This window comes from Mus musculus, chromosome 4 (assembly GCF_000001635.26).
Source record: "Mus musculus strain C57BL/6J chromosome 4, GRCm38.p6 C57BL/6J".
In the NCBI taxonomy this organism is placed as follows: Eukaryota; Metazoa; Chordata; class Mammalia; order Rodentia; family Muridae; genus Mus; species Mus musculus.
Window position 1 is genome coordinate 116,450,019 of NC_000070.6, and position 22,506 is coordinate 116,472,524.

At 42.5% G+C, this 22,506-nt stretch overlaps 1 protein-coding gene across 4 annotated transcripts in view; it reads right to left on the reverse strand.

Moving 5' to 3' along the window:
* Nucleotides 1–14,205, reverse strand: part of Mast2 (microtubule associated serine/threonine kinase 2) — a 157,464-nt gene extending 143,259 nt beyond the window's left edge. For 2 of the 4 annotated variants that reach the window (NM_008641.3, NM_001042743.2), the window contains exon 1: nucleotides 13,718–14,163. In NM_008641.3, the coding sequence (NP_032667.2) occupies nucleotides 13,718–13,897 (180 nt within the window). In that variant the 5' untranslated portion in view covers nucleotides 13,898–14,163. Of the gene's footprint in view, nucleotides 1–13,717 lie in introns of all 4 variants that reach the window. The other 2 variants (NM_001369062.1, NM_001369061.1) reach the window with 1 other exon arrangement.
* Nucleotides 14,206–22,506: the final 8,301 nt, after the last annotated feature.

The window sequence follows — 22,506 nt, forward strand, 5'->3', positions numbered from 1 at the left end:
GCAATAGTAATCTTTTTAAATGTTCTCAGGTAGACAGAAATGTTTACTATACTTGGGGACCACCAAGGCAGCCATTGTGACTAGAGCTAGTAAACAAGATGAGGAAGTTAGGCCAAGGGCCAGATTTCATAAAGTCTTACAGGACAAAGTCAACAGCCCTTTGGACTTTGATCTAAATTATGAAGGAAACAACTGTAAAGGTTTTTTAGTAAAGTGACAAGCTCATACTTAAGGTTCTACAGAATGATTTTCTATGTGTAAAATATCACACAAGGAAGAGACCACTAAGAATAGGACAGAAGATGAGTCATGAAACTCATAGGAATTTACATGAAAGATCTAACGGGGTAACACTGTAGATTCTGTAGTTCTACCTCCCCCCTCCCCACCAGCCCTTGGCAGGATTTGTCTGTGTATCTTTGGCTGACCTCAAACTCACAAAGATCTACCTTCCTCTCCCTCCCAAGTGCTGGGATTAAAGGCATGGGGGCCACCATTACCCAGTCTGACAGTATAGAGAAATGGTGGAAATGAGTAGGGTGGTTTCCTCAATTTGAATGTAGTACCTAATAGACATGAGGGACTGGATGTAAAATGAAAGGTTAAGAACAGAATCACAGGACCAGCAGCTTGGCTCAGTGGGTAAAGGCACTTGTTACACAGACAAGTTGATAATTGAGTTCCATCTTTAGAATCTGTATAGCAGGAAAGCATCAACTCCATCAACTTGTTCTGTGACCTTGTCTTCGGAGGTACAAGTGCGCGCGCACACACACACACACACACACACACACACACACACACAGAGTGTGGTGCTTTGAATGAAAAATGGCCTCCATATTCTCATAGGAAGTAGCACTATTGAGAAATGTGGCCTTGTTTGAGGAAGTGTGTCACTGGGGGTAGGCTTTGGGTTTTCAGAAGCCCAAGCCAGGCCCAATGTCCCTCTCCCTTCATGCTGCCTGCTCCTTGACAGCACCATGTCTATCTTGCATGCTTCGATGCTTCCCATCATGTCAACAATGGACTAAACCTCTGAACTTATAAGCCAGCCCCAATTAAATGTTTTCTAAGAGTTGTTATAGTGACAGTGTCTCTTTACATCAATAAAACCCTAATACACACAGATACACTATAAAGAAGTCTAAAAAAATAAAAAGGAACAAATCAAATCAGTACTTGTTAGATTTAAAAAGAGATTTGAGACTAAGGCCATCCTCTGTTACTTAATGAGTCCCTGGCCTACCTGAGTTACATAGTGAGACCTTGCATCAACAACAACATTTATGGAGAGATGGTACATCTCTTAAGAGTTCTTGCTGCTCTTCCAGAAGAATGGAGTTCAGTGCCTAACAGGACAAACTCCACAAGCACCTGAACACTCACATTCTCACACAGACACACATAATCAGTGACAGAGTCCAAGATGTGGTCTGAATAACTTAATGAATATGAATGGTGGTGCTATTTGGTAACATGGAAAGACTAGAAAAGACACAGACTGGGAAGTGAACATCTAAAGTTTAATTTGGGCAAGCTAAAAACATGGCTCAGTGATTAAGAACACTGGCTGCTCTTGCAGAGGACCAGGGTTTGACTCCCAGAACCCAAATTGTAGCACACAAATGTCTGTGACTCAAGTTCCAGGAGATCTAATGCTCTCTTCTGGCCTCTGTGGACATATGACACACAGACATACATACAGGCAAAACACCCAAACACATTGTATTAGTCAGGGTTCTCTAGTGTCAAAGAACTTATGGGCCAGGCAGTGGTGACTCACACCTTTAATCCCAGCACCTGGGAGGCAGATGCAGGGGTTTGAGGCCAGCATGGTCTACAGAGTGAGTTTCAGGACAGCCAGGGCTACACAGAGAAATCCTGTTTCAAAAAACCAAAAAAAGAACTTATGGGTAGTCTCTACATAGTAAGGGAATTTGTTAATGACTTACAATCTATAGGCCAACTCCCCAACAATGGTCAGCAGAAGCTGTAAATGCAAGTCCAAGGATCTAGAAATTGCTCAGTCCCACAAGGTACAGAGAGAATCTTCCTTCTTCCAATGTTCTCATGTGGATCTCCAGCAGAAGGTGTGGCCCAGATTAAAGGTGTGTGCCACAACGCCGGGATCTGGGACTTGCTTTGTCCCAGATGACCTTGAAGTCAGAGATGATCTTGCCTTAAGTCTCCTGGGATTCATAGCCAGTATGCTTCAAGATCTCCATGCCAAGATTTGGGTCAGAAACTTGTATCTACCAGCCTTAAGATGAGGATCACAGGTGAGCCTTCCAATTCTGGATTGTAGTTCATTCCAGATATAGTCAAGTTGACAACCAGGAATAGCCACTACAATCCACCCCTTGTCAACTTGACACAAATAATATCTCATGTCCTCATGAAACAATAACAAAGTCATGAATACGCCTCACATGATATAACTATTCCTCGTACAATCGCAAACGCATTTGTAGACTTACAATGGGGCAATGTCTCTTGGGAATATTCTTTTAGTATCTCAACTTAAACACCAATTGATGTTAAAGAAATTGGAAGAAAGACAAATGTGTTCTTAACCAAGTAAAATAGAAGCATTCATATTACTTTATAATCCTCATTTCTGCAACTGATTACATGGTCTTAGCTGGTATTTATTAACTACCTTTCTCTACTACCTATTCTATATTTCCTCTACTCTCTGCAAGCACCTCAGCAGGTATTGGCTCATTCCAGATGGGCCTGCATCCCTTGCCATCCTGCTTGGATTAGGCTGTTGTAGTTTCCCACTGACTTTAATCACAGGACATGGTAGTACTAAGAGACATTTTAAGGGATCTCCTGCACTCCAAGACATAATCCTGCTTACCTCCATTGTGGAGAGGCAATCCAATTTCCCCATGGTAATCTGCATCTGTCACCCCTCCTAACACGATTCCCTTCTTAGCCTGTTGGTTTAAGGCCATTAGAAGCCCAAAATGACTAGGGGGAAGTCTGAGCTTCCAGTTCAATGGAATATTTGTTGTGGCTCCTGGTAGGATCATTCCCCCTCTGGAACCAAAACTTCTAAGCCAGCAGAACCTATAGTTGTGGGGACAGGAAGCAAAAATTTTCCTAGAGGGACACTAGGAGTGATAGTGAGTGGAACTATTCCCTTCTCCAGCCCTTGATTCCTGGACCAAGGAAATACCATGATGATGGATAAGGCATTCTGTAAGTCCACAGATGGTGGTTTGGGCAAAAGCACTACATGCAGGAAAGGCAAATCCATAACCAGAGTAAGTATCTACTCCAGTAAGAACAAAATGTTGTCTTTTCCATGGGGGAAGCAGTCCAATGTAGTCAACCTGCCACCAGGTTGCTGGCTGGTCACCTCGAGGAATGGTACCATATCTAGAGCTCAGTGTTGGTCTCTGCTGTTGGCAGATCCAGCATTCAGTAGTAGCTGTAGCCAGGTTGAATTTAAGTCCATGTTGTTGAGCCCAAACATATCCTCCACCTCAGCCACCATGGCCACTCTGTTCATGTGCCCACTGAGCGATGACAGGGATGGCTGGGGAAAGAGGCTGACTGTCCACTTATCAATGTCCACAGGTCATCTTATCCACTTGATTATTGAACTCCTCCTCAGCTGAAGTCACCTTTTGATGAGCATTTACATGGGACACAAATATCTTCACATCCTTTGCCCATTTGGAGAGATCTATCCACATACTTCTTCCTCAGATATCTTTCTCACCAGTTTATCAATCATGATCTTTCCAAGCCCCTGACCATCCAGCCAATCCATTGAGTCAGTGAACAATCAGGCCATTTCTTATTCCAAACAAACATGTGTACTACCCAAAATTCTGCCCACTGTGAAGATTTTCCTTCACTTGTGTCCTGGAAAGGGCTTGTAATGCTGCAGCTGTCCACTTCTGGATGGTGCCTGCATAAAGTGATGATGCTGCAGAGCCATCAGTAAACCAAGTCCTAGTCTTCTCTTCTTCAGTCAGCCGATCATAGGGAACACCCCATGAAGCTATAGGAGAATGTCTGGCAGCAGATGGCATTGTAACAGGAATAGAAACCATATTTGAGCAACTTCTTCATGTAACTTGCCAGTGCCTTCAGGACCTGCTCTGGCCCAATCACATACTACTTCCATTTGATAATAGACTGCTGCTGTGCATGTCCTACTTTATAACTTGGAGGGTTTGATAGCACCCAGCTCATGATGGGCAGTTCAGGTCGCATGGTAACTTGGTGTCCTACCAGCAAACATTCAGTTTCCACAAAGGCTCAATAGCAGACCAAGAGCTGTTTTTCAAAGAGAGAACAGTTGTCTGCAGATGATGGTAGAGCTTTGCTCCAAAATCCCAAAGGTCTCTTCTGTGATTTACCTACAGGGACCTGCCAGAGGCTCCCAACAGCATCTCTATCTGCCACGGACACCTCAAGTACCATCCAGTGTGTTGAGTCATATGGTCCAAGTGGTAGAGCAGCCTACACAGCAGCCTGGACCTATTGAAGAGCTTCTCCTGTTCCAGGCCCCAAACAAAGCTAGCAGCTTCACAAGTCACTTAGTAAATGGGCCTGAGTAGCGCACCCAAGTGAGAAATGTACTGTCTCCAGAAATCCTAATAGACCCACTAAACATTGTGCTTCTTTCTTGGCAGTTGGAGGGGCCAGGTGCAATAACTTATCTTTCACCTTGGAAGGAATATCTCTTTATGGCCCACACCACTATACTCCTAAGAATTTCACTGAGGCAGATGGTCCTTTAATTTTGGTTGGATTTATTTCCCATCCTCTGATACACATATTTGTTAGCAATGAGTCCAAAGTGGTTGCTACTGTCTGCTAACTTGGTCCAATCAGCATAATGTCATCAATATAGTGCACCAATGTGATATTTTATGGAAGAGATAAACAATCAAGATCCCTTCTAATTAAGTTATGACACAGGGCAGGAGAGTTAATATATCCTTGAGGCAAAACTGTGAAGGTATACTGATGGCCTTGCCAACTGAAAGCAAATTGCTTCTGGTGATCTTATGGACAGGTACTGAGAAGAAGGCATTTGCTAGATCAATAGCCGCATACCAGGTACCAGGAGATGTGTTAATTTGCTGAGGTAACGAAACTACATATGGTACAGCAGCTGCAATTGGAGTTACTACCTGATTTAGTTTTCGATAATCAACTGTCATTCTCCATGATCCATCTGTCTTCTGCACTAGCCAGATAGGAGAGTTAAAGAGAGATGTGGTGGGAACCACTACCCCTGCATCTTTCAAGTCCCTGATGGTGGCAGTAATTTCTGCAGTTCCTCCAGGAATGTGATACAGTTTCTGATTCACTATTTTCTTTGGCAGAGGCAACTCTAAAGGTTTCCATTTAGCCTTTCCAACCATAATAGCCCTCACTCCATAGATCAGAGAACCAATGTGAGAATTCTGCCAATTTCTAAGAATATCTATCCCAATTACACATTCTGGAACTGGGGAAATGACCACAGGATGTGTTCAGGGACCTACTGGACCTACTGTGAGTCCGACATCAGTCAAAACTCCATTAGTCACCTGTCTTCCATAAGCCCCTACTTTAACTGGAGGGCCACAATATTTCTTGGGATCTCCTGGGATCAGCGTCAATTCAGAGCCAGTATCCAATAGACCATGAAAAGTCTGATTATTTCCTTTCCCCCAGTGTACAGTTACCCTTGTAAAAGGCCACAGGTCACTCTGGGGAAGAACTGGAGAAAGGCTAACAGTAAAACCTTCAGGTATCTTATCAAGATCCTTCCTCAGGGAAACCTGGCCACTCCTTCATTCAAGGAGCTCTGGATCGGCAAACTGGTTCAAGTCTGGAAATTGATTCACTGGCCGAGATTGCCTTTTGCCTCGATCCAATGTAGCCTTTCTTTCATTTGTTTGAGAATTTTTCTGCTTATACAGATCAAACAGATATGCAGTAGGCTTCCTATCTATTTCATGCCTGGAAACACCATGAATGAGTCAAATGAGTCACACCATTATAAATTTCACCTCTCCTGTGCTCACCATTATGGGTTATGTCATTATAAACATCGTTTTGTCTACGCTGTCCATTATAATAACTACGATCAACTTGTCTCTGGCGATTCAGTGATGCCACCTGGCCCTTGCTACCTCAGAGCCCAATTAAACCCATTGCATTTAATTCATCTAATTGAGCAGCAGCATCTCCAACCCTAAGGTCTGGCACAAGGAAAGGGGCAAGAACAAAACTCTTCAAATGTGCCGGTGCCCCTCTCACCAGTTTGCGTCTTATAGGATTCATAAAGGGCATATCTTCTGGGCCTTCCCATTGTAGAGGATTAGTTTTTACACAATGTGCCCACTTTAGCATTGCAATTTCCCTGAGTCTTAAAATCCTTTCATCAACACTAAGACAACGGAAAATCAGGCATCTCCTACTCCTTTTCAATAGGTCATAAACACTTCAGCCAACCATTCAAATTTACTTCTGACACCTTTTTTAACTGTGCAAACTTCCATATTAAACCTAGAATCTCCACTCAGAGGGCCCATGTCAGTAAACTCAGCCTGATCTAGTTTTATGTTCCTTCCACCATTATCCCACACCCTTTAAAAAAATCCATTCCCACAAATATTCCTCAAACTTATGCTTGAATGAATTAGCAAACTCATTAAGCTTCTTAGTAGTGTGTTGCATTTCCTCATGGACTACAGGGGAGTTGGGAAGGAAAGGGTGGGAGAAAGAAGACTCCACAAAGTAGCAAAGACTGGTTTGTGTCATCACACTTAGTAAAGTTTTTATTTAATATAATTACGCAAATTTATGATGCAATACATTGTTTCAATAAATGTCCATGGTGTGTAATAATCAAATTAAGGCAATTAACATAGCCATCACCCGAAACAATTATAGTGAAACATAAACTTCGTATTTTTAAATATGCAATATACAACTGCACCTTTGTACGTACTGACCAATCTCTTCCTATCTCTCCATCTTCATCAGACTTTAGTAATCACTATTTTCTATTTCCATAAGACTGGCATGTGAGACCACACAGTACTTTCTGTGCCATATGTCCTCTGGATTTATGCATTACGAATTATAAGTTTCCATCTTTTCATAGCTTAATTTTGTATGTGTGTGTGTGTGTGTGTGTGTGTGTGTGTGTGTGTACACATATCACATTTTAACTGCTAACAGTTGATTATCTTCTCTAAGTACAGCCATCATAAACCTGGGTTGCTGCTTTCTTTGAGATACATAGATTTAATTTCCTTTGGGTATATAATCCCAAATAATAGGATTGATAGACTTATAGAAGTTCTCATTTTTGTGTTTTCTTTTATACATATAGTTCCTTATATATTCTGGATATTATCCCCTAAATCAGATAATTGGCAAAGGCCTTTTCCCATTCCATAAGTTGCCCCTTCACTGTTTCTATAACTGTGTGGAGCTTTTCAATTTGATGTAAACCATTTCTCATATTTTGCTTTTGTTGCAGAACGTTAGATCTTAAGACCCTTGTCTGGTACACTATCATGAAAGATGTTCCACAAACATGTTTCTAATGGTTCCAGGTTTTGTATTTAACTCTTTAATTTATTCTGAGTTGATTTTTTTTGTATGGAGCTAAAGGGTAGAAAAGGAGTTTAGTTTCCTTCTGCATGTGCATATCCAGACTTTTCAGCACCACATATTAAAGAGATTGTCCTTTCTTCAATGTACATACTTATCACCTTCATCAAAAACAAATTACCTGTAGACACCTAGATTCTAGGTTCTCCATTTTAGTTTACTGGTTTATATGTCTATTTCTATGACAATATCATGATGTTCTGATCATCATAGCTTTCTAGAGTTGTGTTTCATTATTCTTTTAGATTAATTTTTTTAGTTTATATATGTGAGTGTTTTGCTTGCATGTAAGTATGTACACCAGGTGTGAGCAAATGGCTATGGAAGCCAGAAGAGGGCATCACCATCTCCTGGAACTGGAATAGTTGTAAACTATACTGTGGGTGCTGGGAGTAACCAGGGTCCTCTACAAGACCATCATCTCTCCAGCCCTCTTTCTAGAATACTCTAAAGTGTTACAATGCCTCCAACATAACTCTAAGGTTGGCCTTAGATGAGTAAGATCAGTATAAGGAAAGCAAAGATTGTATCAACAGATAAAATCACATTGATTCATTCGTAAATAAATTTTAAATTCATATTGCTTTATCTCATTAGGTAAGCCATCGTTTTCCTATAAAAATTTCTGTTTTTAGAGGTGGTAGTACTGTAGAGGATTGTACTGCAGGATCTAATAGACAGCATAAAGTTGAAAATTCTGGTTTTTTTAACAACTCAGTTTGCGTCACGTGATGTTTTTCTGGAGGCTGTCTTGTAAGAGAGGGTATGTGATGTTTTGCTGAGAAGGCACAAGACGGTTAGAAAGAATATAAGTAAACCCTACGAATAGTGAGAGGATGCTCTTGCATTATTATGCCTTGCAATAGTTCACTTCTTCACTGGTCTTTGCTGGTCTTCATCAAAGAGAGAAATGCACCGAAGAACTTCTCCAAGTATTCGGGCTGACTCCTAAGGATTCAGCAGAGCCTTGCTGTTTCTGCTGAATCGTGCTGCAGCTACTGATTTATATTTGGTGTCTGCTACTGAACTAAACTACTGGTATTCTGACAATGAAGAGTGAAACTGCTCCAAAGAACTACTTTTAAACAGGTCCACAACACCCTTTTCGTATTAACCTTCTTTCTCCCCTACCTCTGGCCAGTAGGCTAGAAGGAAGGCTAAAACGTCTCAGAACCCTAAATACAGTAGGTTTTAAAGCATCTAAGGCTAAAAGGCAAAATGTTTTATCATGATTACTGTGTCAGTGACTTTAAGACAAATTTAAAGCTGATCCCAAGAAAGAAAGATAAAGTAATAGGAATTATATAACACAAATTAACAGGAAAGAGTAGAACTGGGTTTTTTTTTAAATTTTCTTTCATTCCACACTTATTAAGCATCTATGACATACCTACGAATGGATAAAAGAATATATTACAAGCCAGGTAGAGTTGAGGCACTTGGGAGGCAAAGGTGGGCAGAGCTCTGAGTTTGAGGCCAGCCTAGTCTACAGAGTGAATTGCAGGACATGAAATGCTACACAGAGAAACCCTAGTTCAAAACACCAAAAACAAAACAAAACAAAATTCAAAGGCTTGGAGACAAGTCAGTAAAGAAGAAAGCCTTTGAGAAGTTTGTTCACTGATAAGACACTGACAGCCAGTTAGGGTATCCACTAAGCAATCATCTGTTTCTAACAAATATTCACACAAATAACTACATCTCAAGTAGTTATTTTTATTTATTCTGAACCTATGTACACAAAGATAAATAAAACAGTGTGAACTTCTAAGAACTTACTACTAAGAAAACAAGCTCATCTCAGCAGAGGGGGACAAAAGCACAGACGCTAAGAAACCCAGAGGGGCATCTAAATTCTTTACGTGAACAATTCAAGTACACCTTGACTGCCAAGGTCTTCACGCTTTATTCTGTGAATAATAAGCTAATAATGTCTCCGAAGACAGAAAAATTCATAAATTCTGGTATTATACTGCATAAAGGAGTGACTAGCAATGACAATAAACACAACAGACATCTGAAGTTGAAGAGGGTTTTTGTCATTATTTAAAAAGAATCTACATAGCACAGACTGGCCTAGAACTCATGAGCCTCCTGTATCAGCTTCCCAGTCCTACTAGTACTGCAGCTGTGTACCATTACACCTGGCTTAGAAGATTCTAAATGTTTCATCACACATACAATAAACAAACAAGCAAACAAATAGTATTTTTCTTAAGCTTAAAAAAAAGAAACAAACCCAGCCATGATAGCATACACCTTTAATGCCAACACATAAGAGGTGAAAGCTGGAAGATCTCTGTATGTGTGAATCCAATCTGATCTTAAAGTCAGTTCTAGGGCAGCCAGGGGCCATACAGTGAGACCTTGTTTTGTTTTGTTTTTGTTTTTTAAAAAGCAAAACCAGACAGATCTGCAGGGCTCACTGGCTTGCACTGTCTATTTGATGAGCTCTAGGGCAGTGAGAAACTCTGTCTCAAAATACAAATAGGAGGTGGGAGAATGACTCAGCTGTTAAAAAATGCTTGCTGCTCTACCTGATTGATGGCCTGAACTGAGCCTGCAGCACTCATGGTAAGGTTCATAACTGCCTATAACTCCAGTTCTGAGGTACCCAACACCTTCTCTAACCTTGAAAGACACCTGAAATCCTATATACATACCCACAAGTAACACACATGTACACATAATTTTTAAGAGGAAAGTAAGCTGGGGCAGTGGTGGTGCATGCCTTTAATCCCAGCATTCAGAAGGCAGAGACAGGTGGATTTCTTTGAGTACAAGGCCAGCCTGGCCTACAGAAAGAGTTCCAGCACAGCCAGGCCTCCCCAGAGAAATACTGTCTCAAAAAGCTAAAAAAGAAAGAAAGAAAGAAAGAAAGAGAGAGAGAGAGAGAGAGAGAGAGAGAGAGAGAGAAAGGAAAGAAAGAAAGATGTGAAATAAAATCTTTAAAAAAAAAAAGGTGGATGGTGTCTGAAGAATTATATCCAAAGGTGTCCTCTGACTCAACACACACACACACACACACACACACACACTACTTTCCCTTTCTCCCCCCTCCATAGCACTGAGTTTTGTTTTGATACACTAAGCACAAAGTTATCAACATAGATCTAAAGAGACAATCAGGCTTAAAGACTCAAATGCCTCTACCAGGAGGTTCTATAATCAATATATGAATGAAAGACTACAGACCTTTGCTCTCCGGCCATCCCCTGCCATGCAGGAGCTTGCTAAAGAATGGTGAACAAGAAAGAACCAACATTTGGACCAAGCATATTACCTTCAAAGAATGTTTTAAGAAAGGAATGAAAAAAAGCACAAGAGAACAGTCCAAGAAACACTAGTGAGATGAATATTCCCAGGAGGAGGGTTGGCAGGACCACAACACATGGTCAACAATGGCAAATAGTTCACATAGTGAGAAGATGACACCTGGGAAAACTATCAAATTTAATTACATTAAAAAAAAATTCACTGACCCATTAGCAGAATTCTCTTTGTAACTCTTTCACAATGTTTTCACAGGCAGACACACCTTATTTTAAGTTGCAAAATAAGTTTTAGTATGGCTACACTGTGGAAAATTATACAACAATGAAAAAGGAAAGTATTTCTATAAGGAACACAGAAGAATGCACAGGAATTATTTTAATGAAATAATTCAGTAACAAAGAGTACAAACGCCACGATATTATTTCTATGAGTTTTAGCTAAAGAGTAATCTATGCTGTTGGGGTGGGAAAAGTGGTTAACTGCAGTAACGAAGGGTAATCAATAGGATAAAGTAAGAGAACTGGAAACGTCCTCTACCCTGGCCTGAATAATGGACATATGGTTATATTTGTCTGTAAAATTTCACACTAAATGAACCTTAGATTAATGCATTAAACTACAACAAATCTCAATTTAAAAAGCAAGCCAAAAAAAAGTTACTCATGACCTTGAAGGCAGTTTGGGGAAAGCACTAAGTATACAAGGCAAACCATAATATTAGGAATACACACACACACACACACACACACACACACACACACACACGAAACTGACATAAAATACAAATTCAAGAAGATTATTGGCACGCCTTTAATCCCAGCACTTGGGAGACAGAGACAGGTAGATTTCTAAGTTTGAAGTCAGCCTGGCCTACAGAGTGAGTTCCAGAACAGCCAGGGCTATACAGAGAAACCCTGTCTCGAAACTCGCACCGCCCCCCCCAAAATGTTGTTGGTTAAAGGCAACAAGATAAAGCATATTAGGAGAGAGGAAATTACACGTTTCAAGAAAATTATACTTTTTATTTAAGCTATAGGGCAAAGAACAATATAAGTAAGACTTTTAACAGACAAAGGGTGTGTGTACCAACGATGTAGCCTCAGAGAAAAGGATAGCCGGTTCTTCCTCTGTGACTGTTAAGGATGTGTGAATATAGAAATTATCTCTAAAAAAGAGGGGAGCTGGCTGGAGAAATGACTCAACAATTATGAATACTTGCTGCTTTGCAAAAGACCTGGGTTTAGTTCGCAGCAGCCACCAGCAGCTCACAACTGTCTGCAACTCTAGTTCCAAGAGATATGACTCCCTCTTCTGGTTTCCAAACTATATGAAGCACTAACATACATGCAGGCAAACACTCATAGCTGCAAAAAAGTGAAAATAAAAAGATCTTTTTTGAAAAGAGGGGAATCGGAGCTGGAGAGTTTCAGCCTCTGGCTGCTCTTCCAGAGGACCCAGGTTCAATTCCCCACCACCCATGTGAGAGCTCCAACTGTATATAGCTCATTACCAGGTAATCTGACACGCTCACACAGAGATACTTGAAGGAAAAACACCAGTGCACATAAAAACTAAAAGTAAATCATAAAAAAACTTAAAAAGAAAATAAGGGCGGGGCGGAATCAAACAGCCTTAAGCACTTTACTGAAGCATGCATTAAGGTCAACCGCACCAGGTAAACTAAGTCAGTAGAGGAAATATATTTCAAAAGTTTTGAACGGGTACTAGAGGGGGATTACACAGTCAGCAGTCTAGAAGCCATGACAAAGACCAAAAGAATCAAGTGGGGAGACAAAAAGCGGAAAATTTTAAAACCATAGGCTAACAGAGTGTAATTCAAAGCAATGATGCATAGGAACATTTACTTTATATGAGGAGCAAGATAGGAGACCTGGAACTTCAAAGCCTCAAAGATGGGGTCTCAACTGGGGTCTGAAGCAAAGCTGTACAAAAGCAATGCTGTCAGGGGAGTTCATTACTACAGAACATTCTTTCTAAAAATCCAACGAGATTACGTATCTTACAAAGTCCCTGTCAATATCGTTTCACTGAACTTCCTTCAGCTGTGAGTAGCAAGTTTATCCTAATATTGGCGACCTTTATTCCCTACTCATAAATACACCTACTATTGTCTACTAAATTACACATCCTGTACATTCGAGAATCCCATGAGTACTTTTACATTTTATCTCTTTTCCCATTAAGGGTAAACTAGAAAGCAGAGCCTTCATCTACAGATTCTCTGTCCACAGCACCGGCCTTGAGACTGGACACATTCAGGCACTTTTTATAGTGGTTTTAAAGTGGTAGATAGTTACTGAGGAGAACGTTAACGATTCTGAATACTTGCTTATAAAAGTATAATGGCCACCAAATGAGAATGCTTGCAAATGCCCCGTTTTTATAACTGTGGGGATAAACTCTAAGACCAGTCAACACTATCAAACTGGCATTTCTCCCTTAAAACTATTCACGCCTCTAGATAACTCCATTTAGTAAACCTACTCTTTGCTGCTCATTCACCCTGCCCACATTCCAGCACCCATTCTCTCCATCCAGAGCCCCAGGCTACCCCCCAAGACCATTTTATTCATTCCTCAGACCCGCCCTACCCCACGTCCAACTGCAACCCCAGGCCCCCACCTTCATTTCTCCACTCCCCTTTCCTCAGCCTCGTCAGACCTCCCACTCCTCCTAACCGACTCAGTAGTCCCCACCCTCACCACCGCAGCCCGATCCTCCCGCGAGGACCCCTCCCCCACGGCGCCCACCCTCGCTGGCGGACCCCAGCCCACCTTACCTGCTCCCTGCTGTCGTGCCCCAAAGGCCCGCTCCGCTCCTCCAGTAGCTGCCTCCCGGGCGGCGCTCGCCGGCGCGGGGGCAAAGACTGCGGCTGGGGCAACTCGGCCGTCCGCGGAGCCGCATCCTCCCGGCGGGCGGGTGGCGGCTGCGGCCGCTCGCGGCAGCGGCTCCGCTTCATCTCCGCGTCTGGGCCCCGCGGGCGTTAGCACCGCGACTGCGCCGGCCTGGCTCGGCCCCGGGCCGCAGCGCTGCCGCGGCAAACCCGGTCCGCGGCCAACATGGCCCGGCGGGCACTTGAAGCCACCCGCACCCGGCCCGCGGTTTCCCCGCGCTTCCTGTGGGCTGAGGCGCCGAGACCTTCCCGGCGCGCCTCACGGAGGCAGCATAGCCGCCGCCGCCGCGCCCTCCGCCGCCCGGCACACGCTCGGCCGGCCACCCGCCGCCGCCGCGGGCTCCGCCGCCAGCCGCCGGCCCGCCAGCCCGCCCGGCCCGCCCCTCGCGCGCGTGCACGGCAAGCCCGCCTGCCGCCCACAGAGCGCGGCCAGCCGTGCACGCGCTGGCGAACGGTCGCGAAGACCCGCCCGCGGCCGCGCCGCGCGCTCTGAAGCGGAAGGGGGCGGGGCTCCCGGCGCGCCCGCGTCGGCTGCAGGACGCCCTTTGATTCTTCCATTCATCCCTTTGGTACACACTGCCTGCCGGACTGAACGCTGTCCAGACTGGGAAAAGACTTCCAACGGGAGGGGGGACACCAACACTCTATTTACCAGCAGATGCTCACCTAGTTCTCCCCTACGCTTCAGAGACTAGTTAGCTCATCCTCATGTTAGAAATAAGGAGACTGAGATGTAGGGAAACGAGCCCAGTCACAGACATATCAATATGTCCCAATAAACCCTCCCATTAGTTGAGGGTTCCCATTCTTGTCGCTCTGTCTTGTTTACACTGCCTTTGACAGTTCCACACAGTGTGACAGTGTGTAAAGTCCTGTAAAAGAAGTGATGTATTCCTTAGGGGTGCGAGACTAAAAAGGCTTTGGAAGATCTGGGCTTCCCACTGACAATGAAGTCATCCTGTAGACACGGTCCAGCCTGCTGCGGCCTGGGCAGCCTGACCTGCCCCTTCCAATGACTCATCTGCTTTAACAACACGTGGCAGACAGCTCAGCCATGCCTGGCCTCCTTCTGGCTTCAGCTAGTCTGCCACAACGCTGTTTTTCCTCTTTTGACCTAACCAGAGTTCATTCCCAGAAGCTTTTCCTGCCTGTTTCATTCATGTATCTTTAGCCTCCTCCCTGAACCCTTTCTGAGCAGTAATAATGACTAATACGATGGAGCCTACTGATTTCAGACACTGCATTCAATTCACATACACATAATGAGGTCATTGCAGTGTTCATTGTACAGTGGAGGGAACGGGGTGAGTTATAGTGCAAAGAGAACTCAAACGAAGGCCTGTGAGGTACCAGAACACACACACATAAGCAGTGTGTGGGACAACCCATGAAGCTATCTTCTACGTTCCCTGTCCCAGGTCCTCCCCATGCATCCAGTTGACTCGGTAGAAACAGAAAGCCATCCTTGGTTCCTTCCTTCTTCTCATCTCTCATATCTAATAATGAACAAGGCCTGTTGGTCTGTAAACTCGATATCTTTCCAATCTGCCTTCTCCTTTCATCCCATTTGTACTAACTTACCCAGCTCCGCCTTCCCTCACCTGTTTAAGTGGGAAATTCTCCCAACTAGTTCCCCTGCATCAAGTCTTATTCTCTTAGGATCCATCTTCCCAAAGACTCTCATAAAAATCTCTGTAATACTGTCTTTGCTTAGACTAGTAAAATAAAGCTCAAGATGAAGTATACACTTTCTTCTTTTTCTTTGTTTTTTGTTTGTTTTTGTTTTTGTTTTTGGTGACAGGGTTTCTCTCTGTAGTCCTGGAACTCACTCTGTAGACCAGGCTGGCCTTGAACTCTGAAATCCACCTGCCTCTGCCTCCCAAGTGCTGGGATTAAAAGTGTGCACCACCACCGCCCAGTCAAGTGTACACTTTCTAAGGCAAGGCCACCATCCAAAATCCATTCTCTGCCTGCCTCTTTTTTTCTATTAGCCCATGCTGTTGCCACTATTGCCACTATTTATAGTTATCTCTGCTACATGATAGGGCCAGCACACTCTTGCTTACGAAGAACAGAAACACATGCTGAATCTGGAGTGGCCACATAGGAGAAGATTAAAATTCCTTTTTTCTGGGGGCTAGAATCTTTTTTTTTTTAAAGTGGTTTTTGTTTTGGGGCTTGGAATGTAGTTCAGTTGGTAGAGTGTTTGCTCAGCATACACACAGTCCTGAGTTTGATCCCAAAACTACATAAACAGAGTGTGTCAAGGGAATTCAAGAGAAACACTAGTCCTGCTCAAAACAAAATGAAACAAAAATAAATTACTATTTCACCCCTGCAAAGCAGTGTAACCCAGTATAGGTAGGAAACAAACAAACAAACAAACAGTATCCTGAGGTTGTTGCTGATGTTTCATAAGGCTGCTTCTCCAACATTGATCTCCATCAATCAAACTGATTAACTCTGTGGTCCTTTCTAAATAAATTCCTCTAGGTTTAGGCACACTCATTTCTACAAGGATTATCTACTGACTCGGCTTTGAGAACAGAATCACATCCTACTTCTTCATCTTTGACTATTAGGAATGGCTGTTGTGGGGCTGGAGAGATGGCTCAGCCGTTAAGAGCACTAACTGCTCTTCTAGAAGTCCTGAGTTCAATTCCCAGCAACCACATGGTGGCTCACAACCATCTGTAATGGGATCTGATGTCCTCTTCTGGTGTGTCTGGAGACAGCTACAGTGTACTCACATACAATAAATAAATAAATAAATTTTTTAAAAAAAGGAATGGCTGTTGTGATAGACAGACTCTAAGGTGGTTCTCATAGTCACCCCTTCCCCAGGATTTACACCTTTGTGTACTCTTCACCCTTTGACTTGATTCTAATGAGTTAACTACAATATAATCACTTTCATGATTATGTTACATCATATAAGATGGTATCTTGGTATGAGTCTTACTCTCAAACTCACAATGTCCTTAACGACGGAAATGTCCTTGATTGCAGGGCAGGGTATGTAACTCAGCTGGCTTGGAACTTCCATCCTTCTTTCTATTCCTCCCAAGTTCTTCATTTACAAGCTGGTACTATCAAGCTTAGCTACAAAACTCACTTTTTACATTGGCTATGAAGAGGTCCATGTGGCAGGAAACAGAATGGCAACCTGCAAGAACCTAGGCGAGCCTCTAGCCCAATAGCCAACAAAACAGACTAAAATAGTCCTTGAAGCATTTACACAGTCCTACATCCAGGAAAAAGTAATTCTGCCCAAGATTGGGGGTTAGTTTGGAAATAGATCTGTAGTGGCAATTCTGGGATTTTGACTTCTTTTGAAAACTCAGAAATATAATAAGAATATGTTTTCATTTAGTCTCAGGTATAGGGATATGGGGCTGCTTCAGACTGTCTGCTGCAGCTGACTATGATTTGCCTTGCGCTCTAGCAGAGGTGTGATTTTTATCAGCTGCAGAGTTTCTGCTATTGTGTGGCATTTAGAGTTCTGGGGACTTTCAAAGAATATATAATGCTAGGACCCTGAGAGGCAGTCATTCAAGGGCATAGAGAAAATGGCAGGGAACAAAGGAGTAAATATTTCTTTTCAAGATACCCCCCAAAAATGTATTATAGCTGCTACTGCTAAGATATCCCCCACTTTGCTCCCAGAGAAGATTTTCTGTTTTTTTTTCTTTTTCTTTATATATTCTGTTTCATAAAAAGGTTGGAAGAATGACTGAGCAGTTGGGAAAACCACAGGTGGAAATGGAGGGGCCTGAGAAACATAAGATTGTTGAAATGGGAAACCAAAATGAGCCATTCTGCTCTCTTGTTTCTGAAATGATTGCAGAGTTGGCTGTGCAACGAGGTTACAGGTAGAGATGGGAACACTTAGAAAGTGAGGAGCATGAGGGAAGAGAGAACAAGAAGGCTCAGTCCTGGTGACAGAGCAAGCGAGCTGGAGTTTCCCCCGGGAGGAAAGAGGGATTGAAACTGTGCCACAGGGTGGTCAGGTCAGAGAAAAGCTAAAAAAGCAGGAAGGCACTCTGATCATAGCCCATTTTGAGACAGGATTAATCTTGATACAACCACTCTGCCAGAGTTGGAGGAGGGGCAGCCTGAAGTAATAAGGCTTTCCCAGTAGTCATGCAGTATATGCCTATTAGTGGTTGGAACAAGTTTATGACAAGATAGGATAGCATCCTATAGAAATGACAGAGATAAGGTATTTTAAAGAGACCATGATTTTATATGGGATGCATTCGCCATATGTAAAACAAATTCTAAATAACTGGGCTACTCAAAATAGAATTATTCCCCAAGACTGGGAAAGACTGGTGACAGCTGCAATGATTAACACGGTGGAGAGACTATTGAACAGTGAAATACTGCAAGGGGATGAATATAGTAGAAGATCAGTTGCTAGGCTATGGGTAGCACTCTGATATACAAGAACAGATTCAATTTGATGATGTTACTATAGAACAAATGGACTTACTGGCTTTAAAAGCTTGGGACAAAATTGAAGACCCCTGAAAAAGTCCACCTTATTTACAAAGATTATACAAGTCTCTGGATAAGCCTTCACTGTTTTTTTTTTAAACAAAGATTAATCTTAGAAATGAACAAAACCATACCAAACCCTGATGCAAGAAAGGCGGGTGTTGATAGAAAACTTGGTGTTTGAAAATGTGAATACCAAATGAAAAAGTTAGACCATTAAAAGGATAAGCAGCACCTATAGACAAGTGGACAAGGGATATGACCAATATTTGTTTTAACATGTACCGTGCTAATATAATAGGCCAATCTATAGCTATAAGTCTCCGATATCAAAATGCTTGGTGCTTCAATTGCAGGAAATATGGTCATTGCAAAAAGACCAAAGAGACTATGACTAAGCTGCTTATATTAGTCAGGGTTCTCTAGAGTCACAGAACTTACAGAATGAATCTACATATATAAAGGGAATTTATTGGAATGACTTACAGGCTGCAGTCTAACTAACCCAACAATGGCTATGAATGAGAAGTCCAAGAATCTAGAAATTCCTCAATCTCATGAGGCTGGATGGTTCAGCTGGTCTTCTGTATAAGCGGGGATCCTGAAGAAGTAAGCTCCAAAAGATGTGCTGGCAAAGTGAATGCAAGCAGGTGAAGAAGAACAAACCCTTCCTTCTTCCATTGTCCTTATGCAGTCCTCCAGCAGAAAGGTATGGCCCAGATTAAAGGTATGCCTCAAGATCTGAATTAAAGGTGCATGTCTTCTAGCCTCAAGATGTGGATCACAGGTGTACTCTCCATCTCTGGACTGTAGTTTATTCCAGATATAGTCAAGTTGATAACCAAGAATAGCAATCAACCCACTAAAGGTTTCAGATCTCAAAATGCCTGGTGTTTTAGTTGTAGGAAATGTGGTCATTTGCAATAAAACTCTGTGCAAGGCAGCTCTAAGAGCAATAGTTTTTCTAAAACCAGAAAGGTATTTCTAAATATACACCAGAAAGAACACCTGGGCTTCCTGGGATGTGTATGTGATTCAACAAAGGCCACAATTGGGAATGCAGATCCAAAAGAGATATCCAAGGCAACTGGATATCTCTTTTCTTGCTGTTGGGAAAATAAAAAGAGTGCTTAGCTTGAGGCCCCACAGCAAAATTTACAAGCCATTTCAGTCCAGGAGTAATTCAAAAACCATAAAACGTCAACACTCAGCAAGAGAGAGTCACCAGGTTATTAAAAAACAAAAACAAAAACCAAAAAACCAAAAAACTGTGGCATTAAATTAGTTTATATACTTTAAGGATGTGTTGAATGGAAGCCAGTGAAAGTTTTCTGTTGGGGATATGAATTTGTTTATATTTCCACAGGAAATGAAAAACTGTGCATAACATCAAAAATGATCAAGTTTAGAAATGAGCAGGAGAGGTCTCCTGAAAACCTTGGCCACTGACCTGAGAAGCACTTAATTCATTGTAAATGTCTCTGTTTCTATACACAGCACAATTTATGGCTTAAAACGGGGTGGAAGAATGTAGTGATAATTCTGAAATTTTTGTTTCTTCAAAAAACATAGAAATGTTATAACATATTATAAAAATATGTTTTCATTTTAATCCCAGGTGTGGAGCTATGAGGCTGCTTTGGACTGTCCACAACAGCTGACTATGATTTGCCTCATGCTCTAGAAGAGGCATGGTTTTGTCAGCTGCAGATAGTTTCTGTGATTGTGTGATGTTTGGAATTCTGAGAGCTTTTCAGAGGGTTTATAAATGCTAGAGTACCGAGAGAGGGGTTGATTGTTGGTGGTCATTCAGGGGTGTTGGTTGCATTTTGTTAGTAGTCATGCTCAAGGAAGTTAGATTCAGCTCTCTCTCTCTCTCACTCTCTCTCTCTCTCTCTCCCTCTCTCCCTCTCTCTCCCTCCCTCCCTCTCTCCTCTATCCTTTCTTCTCTCCTATCTAGTAATAGGAAGTAAAACTGGGGGGGAGCATATAAAGAATGGGAAAAAGAAGAACCTGGCTGCATAGCCCATCCTCCAGTTGTGTCTCCAAGTGAGAACAAAGCCCAGACATTACTTTGATGGGAGCCTGGTGAGATCCTGAGACAGAGAAACAAGAAAAGCTAAAAGTAGACCTGTAACTCACAGAAACTATGAGACAAAAGTATATTCTAGGAGATTGTGCCAATCAGTTTTGTTTGGCAGTTTGACACAATGGAGTCAACTGGAAAGAACCTTAACTGAAGAATTGCCTCTATCAGACTATCCTATAGACCAATCTTTGGGGCATTTTCTTGATTTATGATTGGTACGATTGGGTCCAGAACGTCCCAATGCCACACCTTGGAATGTGGTCCTCTGTTGTATAAGAAAGCAAGCCATGAGAAACAAGCCAATAAGCAGTGTTCCCCCATGGTTTCCACTCCTGTTCTTGCCTCTAGGTTGCTACCTGAGTCCCTTCCCTGACTTCCTTTCATGATGGACTGTGATTGGAATGTGTAATGCAAATAAACCATTTCCTCCCCAGGTTGCTTTCGGTTATGATGTTTTATCACAGTGTTAGAAAACAAACTAGAACAGGGCTAGAAAGATGGTGGGGTGGTTAAGAACACTTGGTGCACTTGTAAAGGACCTGGGTTTAATTCCCAGCACTGTGTCAGGAGGATGACACACACTGTAGCACCAGCTCCAGGAGATTCAATCCCCTCTTCTGACCACCTTGTATACCTGAATGCATATGTGCACACACTCACAGATAATATGCGTATATACAAGAATTTTAAAAAATGTAACCAGGCATAGTAGAACATGCCTTTAATCTCAGTCCTTGGGAGGCAGACCTGTGCAGGTAGGCCTTCACACACACACACACACACACACACACACACACACACACACACTTTAAAGTAGTTGTCTTAAAAAATACTTCTCTCTTTTTTTAGTGTGTATATGGTTTGCATGTGAGCATATAGGTGCACATTTACATGCAGAGCCAAAGGAGGGCATTGGATGTTATTCCCTGTTGCTTCCCTTCTTATTCCCCAGAGTAAAGGTCTCTCGTGAAATCAGAAGCTTGGGGTTTATGATCAGCTGGCTTGCTGGCCAGCACATGCCTGGGATCAGTCTCTCTTTGCCCACCCCCCCTCCAAATGTTGGCTTATAGGCTCATAATAACCATTCTTGGCTTTTTGCATGGGCATGAGGGATTCAAGCTCAGGTCCTCATATTTTCACAGAAGTACTCTTAACCCACTGAATGTGGGCCAATTGTATGGGTCTTATGGTCTAGAACAATCCGGCTGGTCATTACTGGCCTTGCACATATGTCTGCAGGGAGCTGAGAGTGATCTGCTTGGTGACTAGATCATCAGGCCTCTATTACACATCTGAAAGTTGGCTATAGCAATAAAAGCAAACAGGGCATAGATGTTACATCTTAGATGTTGCACATATGTTAGCCTGGCAGTGGTGGTGCATGCCTATAATCCCAGAACTTGGGAAGCAGAGGCAGGTGGATTTCTGAGTTTGAGGCCAGTCTGGTCTACAGAGTGAATTCCAGGACAGCCAGGACTATAGAGAGACTCGAAAAACAAAAAACAAACAAACAAAAAAAGTGTTGCACATATGAACTTCTTCACATGGTAACAGTAGTAGTAATCCCAAAAGGAAAGCAAGACTTAAGACTTTTAAAGTCTCTGTTGGTTCCACAGTGGCAACAGTGACATTGCCGAAGCAAGTCATGAGTCACAAAGCAAGTCCATGCAGGAAGAGACTAAAGTTACATGTCAAAGAGGACTGGGTTCAGGGAAGGGAAGAATTTGTGACTATCCCTGAAATCCAAATCCCCCCATAATTAAATTAGTCTATTAGAACCTTCCTAAAACTATTTTATGAGTCAAATGTTTGTGCTACCTCAAGATGTGTAGGCACATCAGCACTTGAGAAAGTGGACATGAGGATCATGATTCCAAGCCAGATAGATACTACTTTAGGGAGATCCAGAATCAAAAACAAAAACCAAAAAGACAAAAACAAAAACAAAAAAATCTTTCATTGTGATGATGTGTATATGCTTGGCCCAGGGAGTGTTGGGAGGTGTGGTCTTGTTGGAGTGGGTGTGGCCTTGGAGAGTGGGCTTAAATACCCTTGTCCTAGCTGCCTGGGAGCCACTATTCTGCTA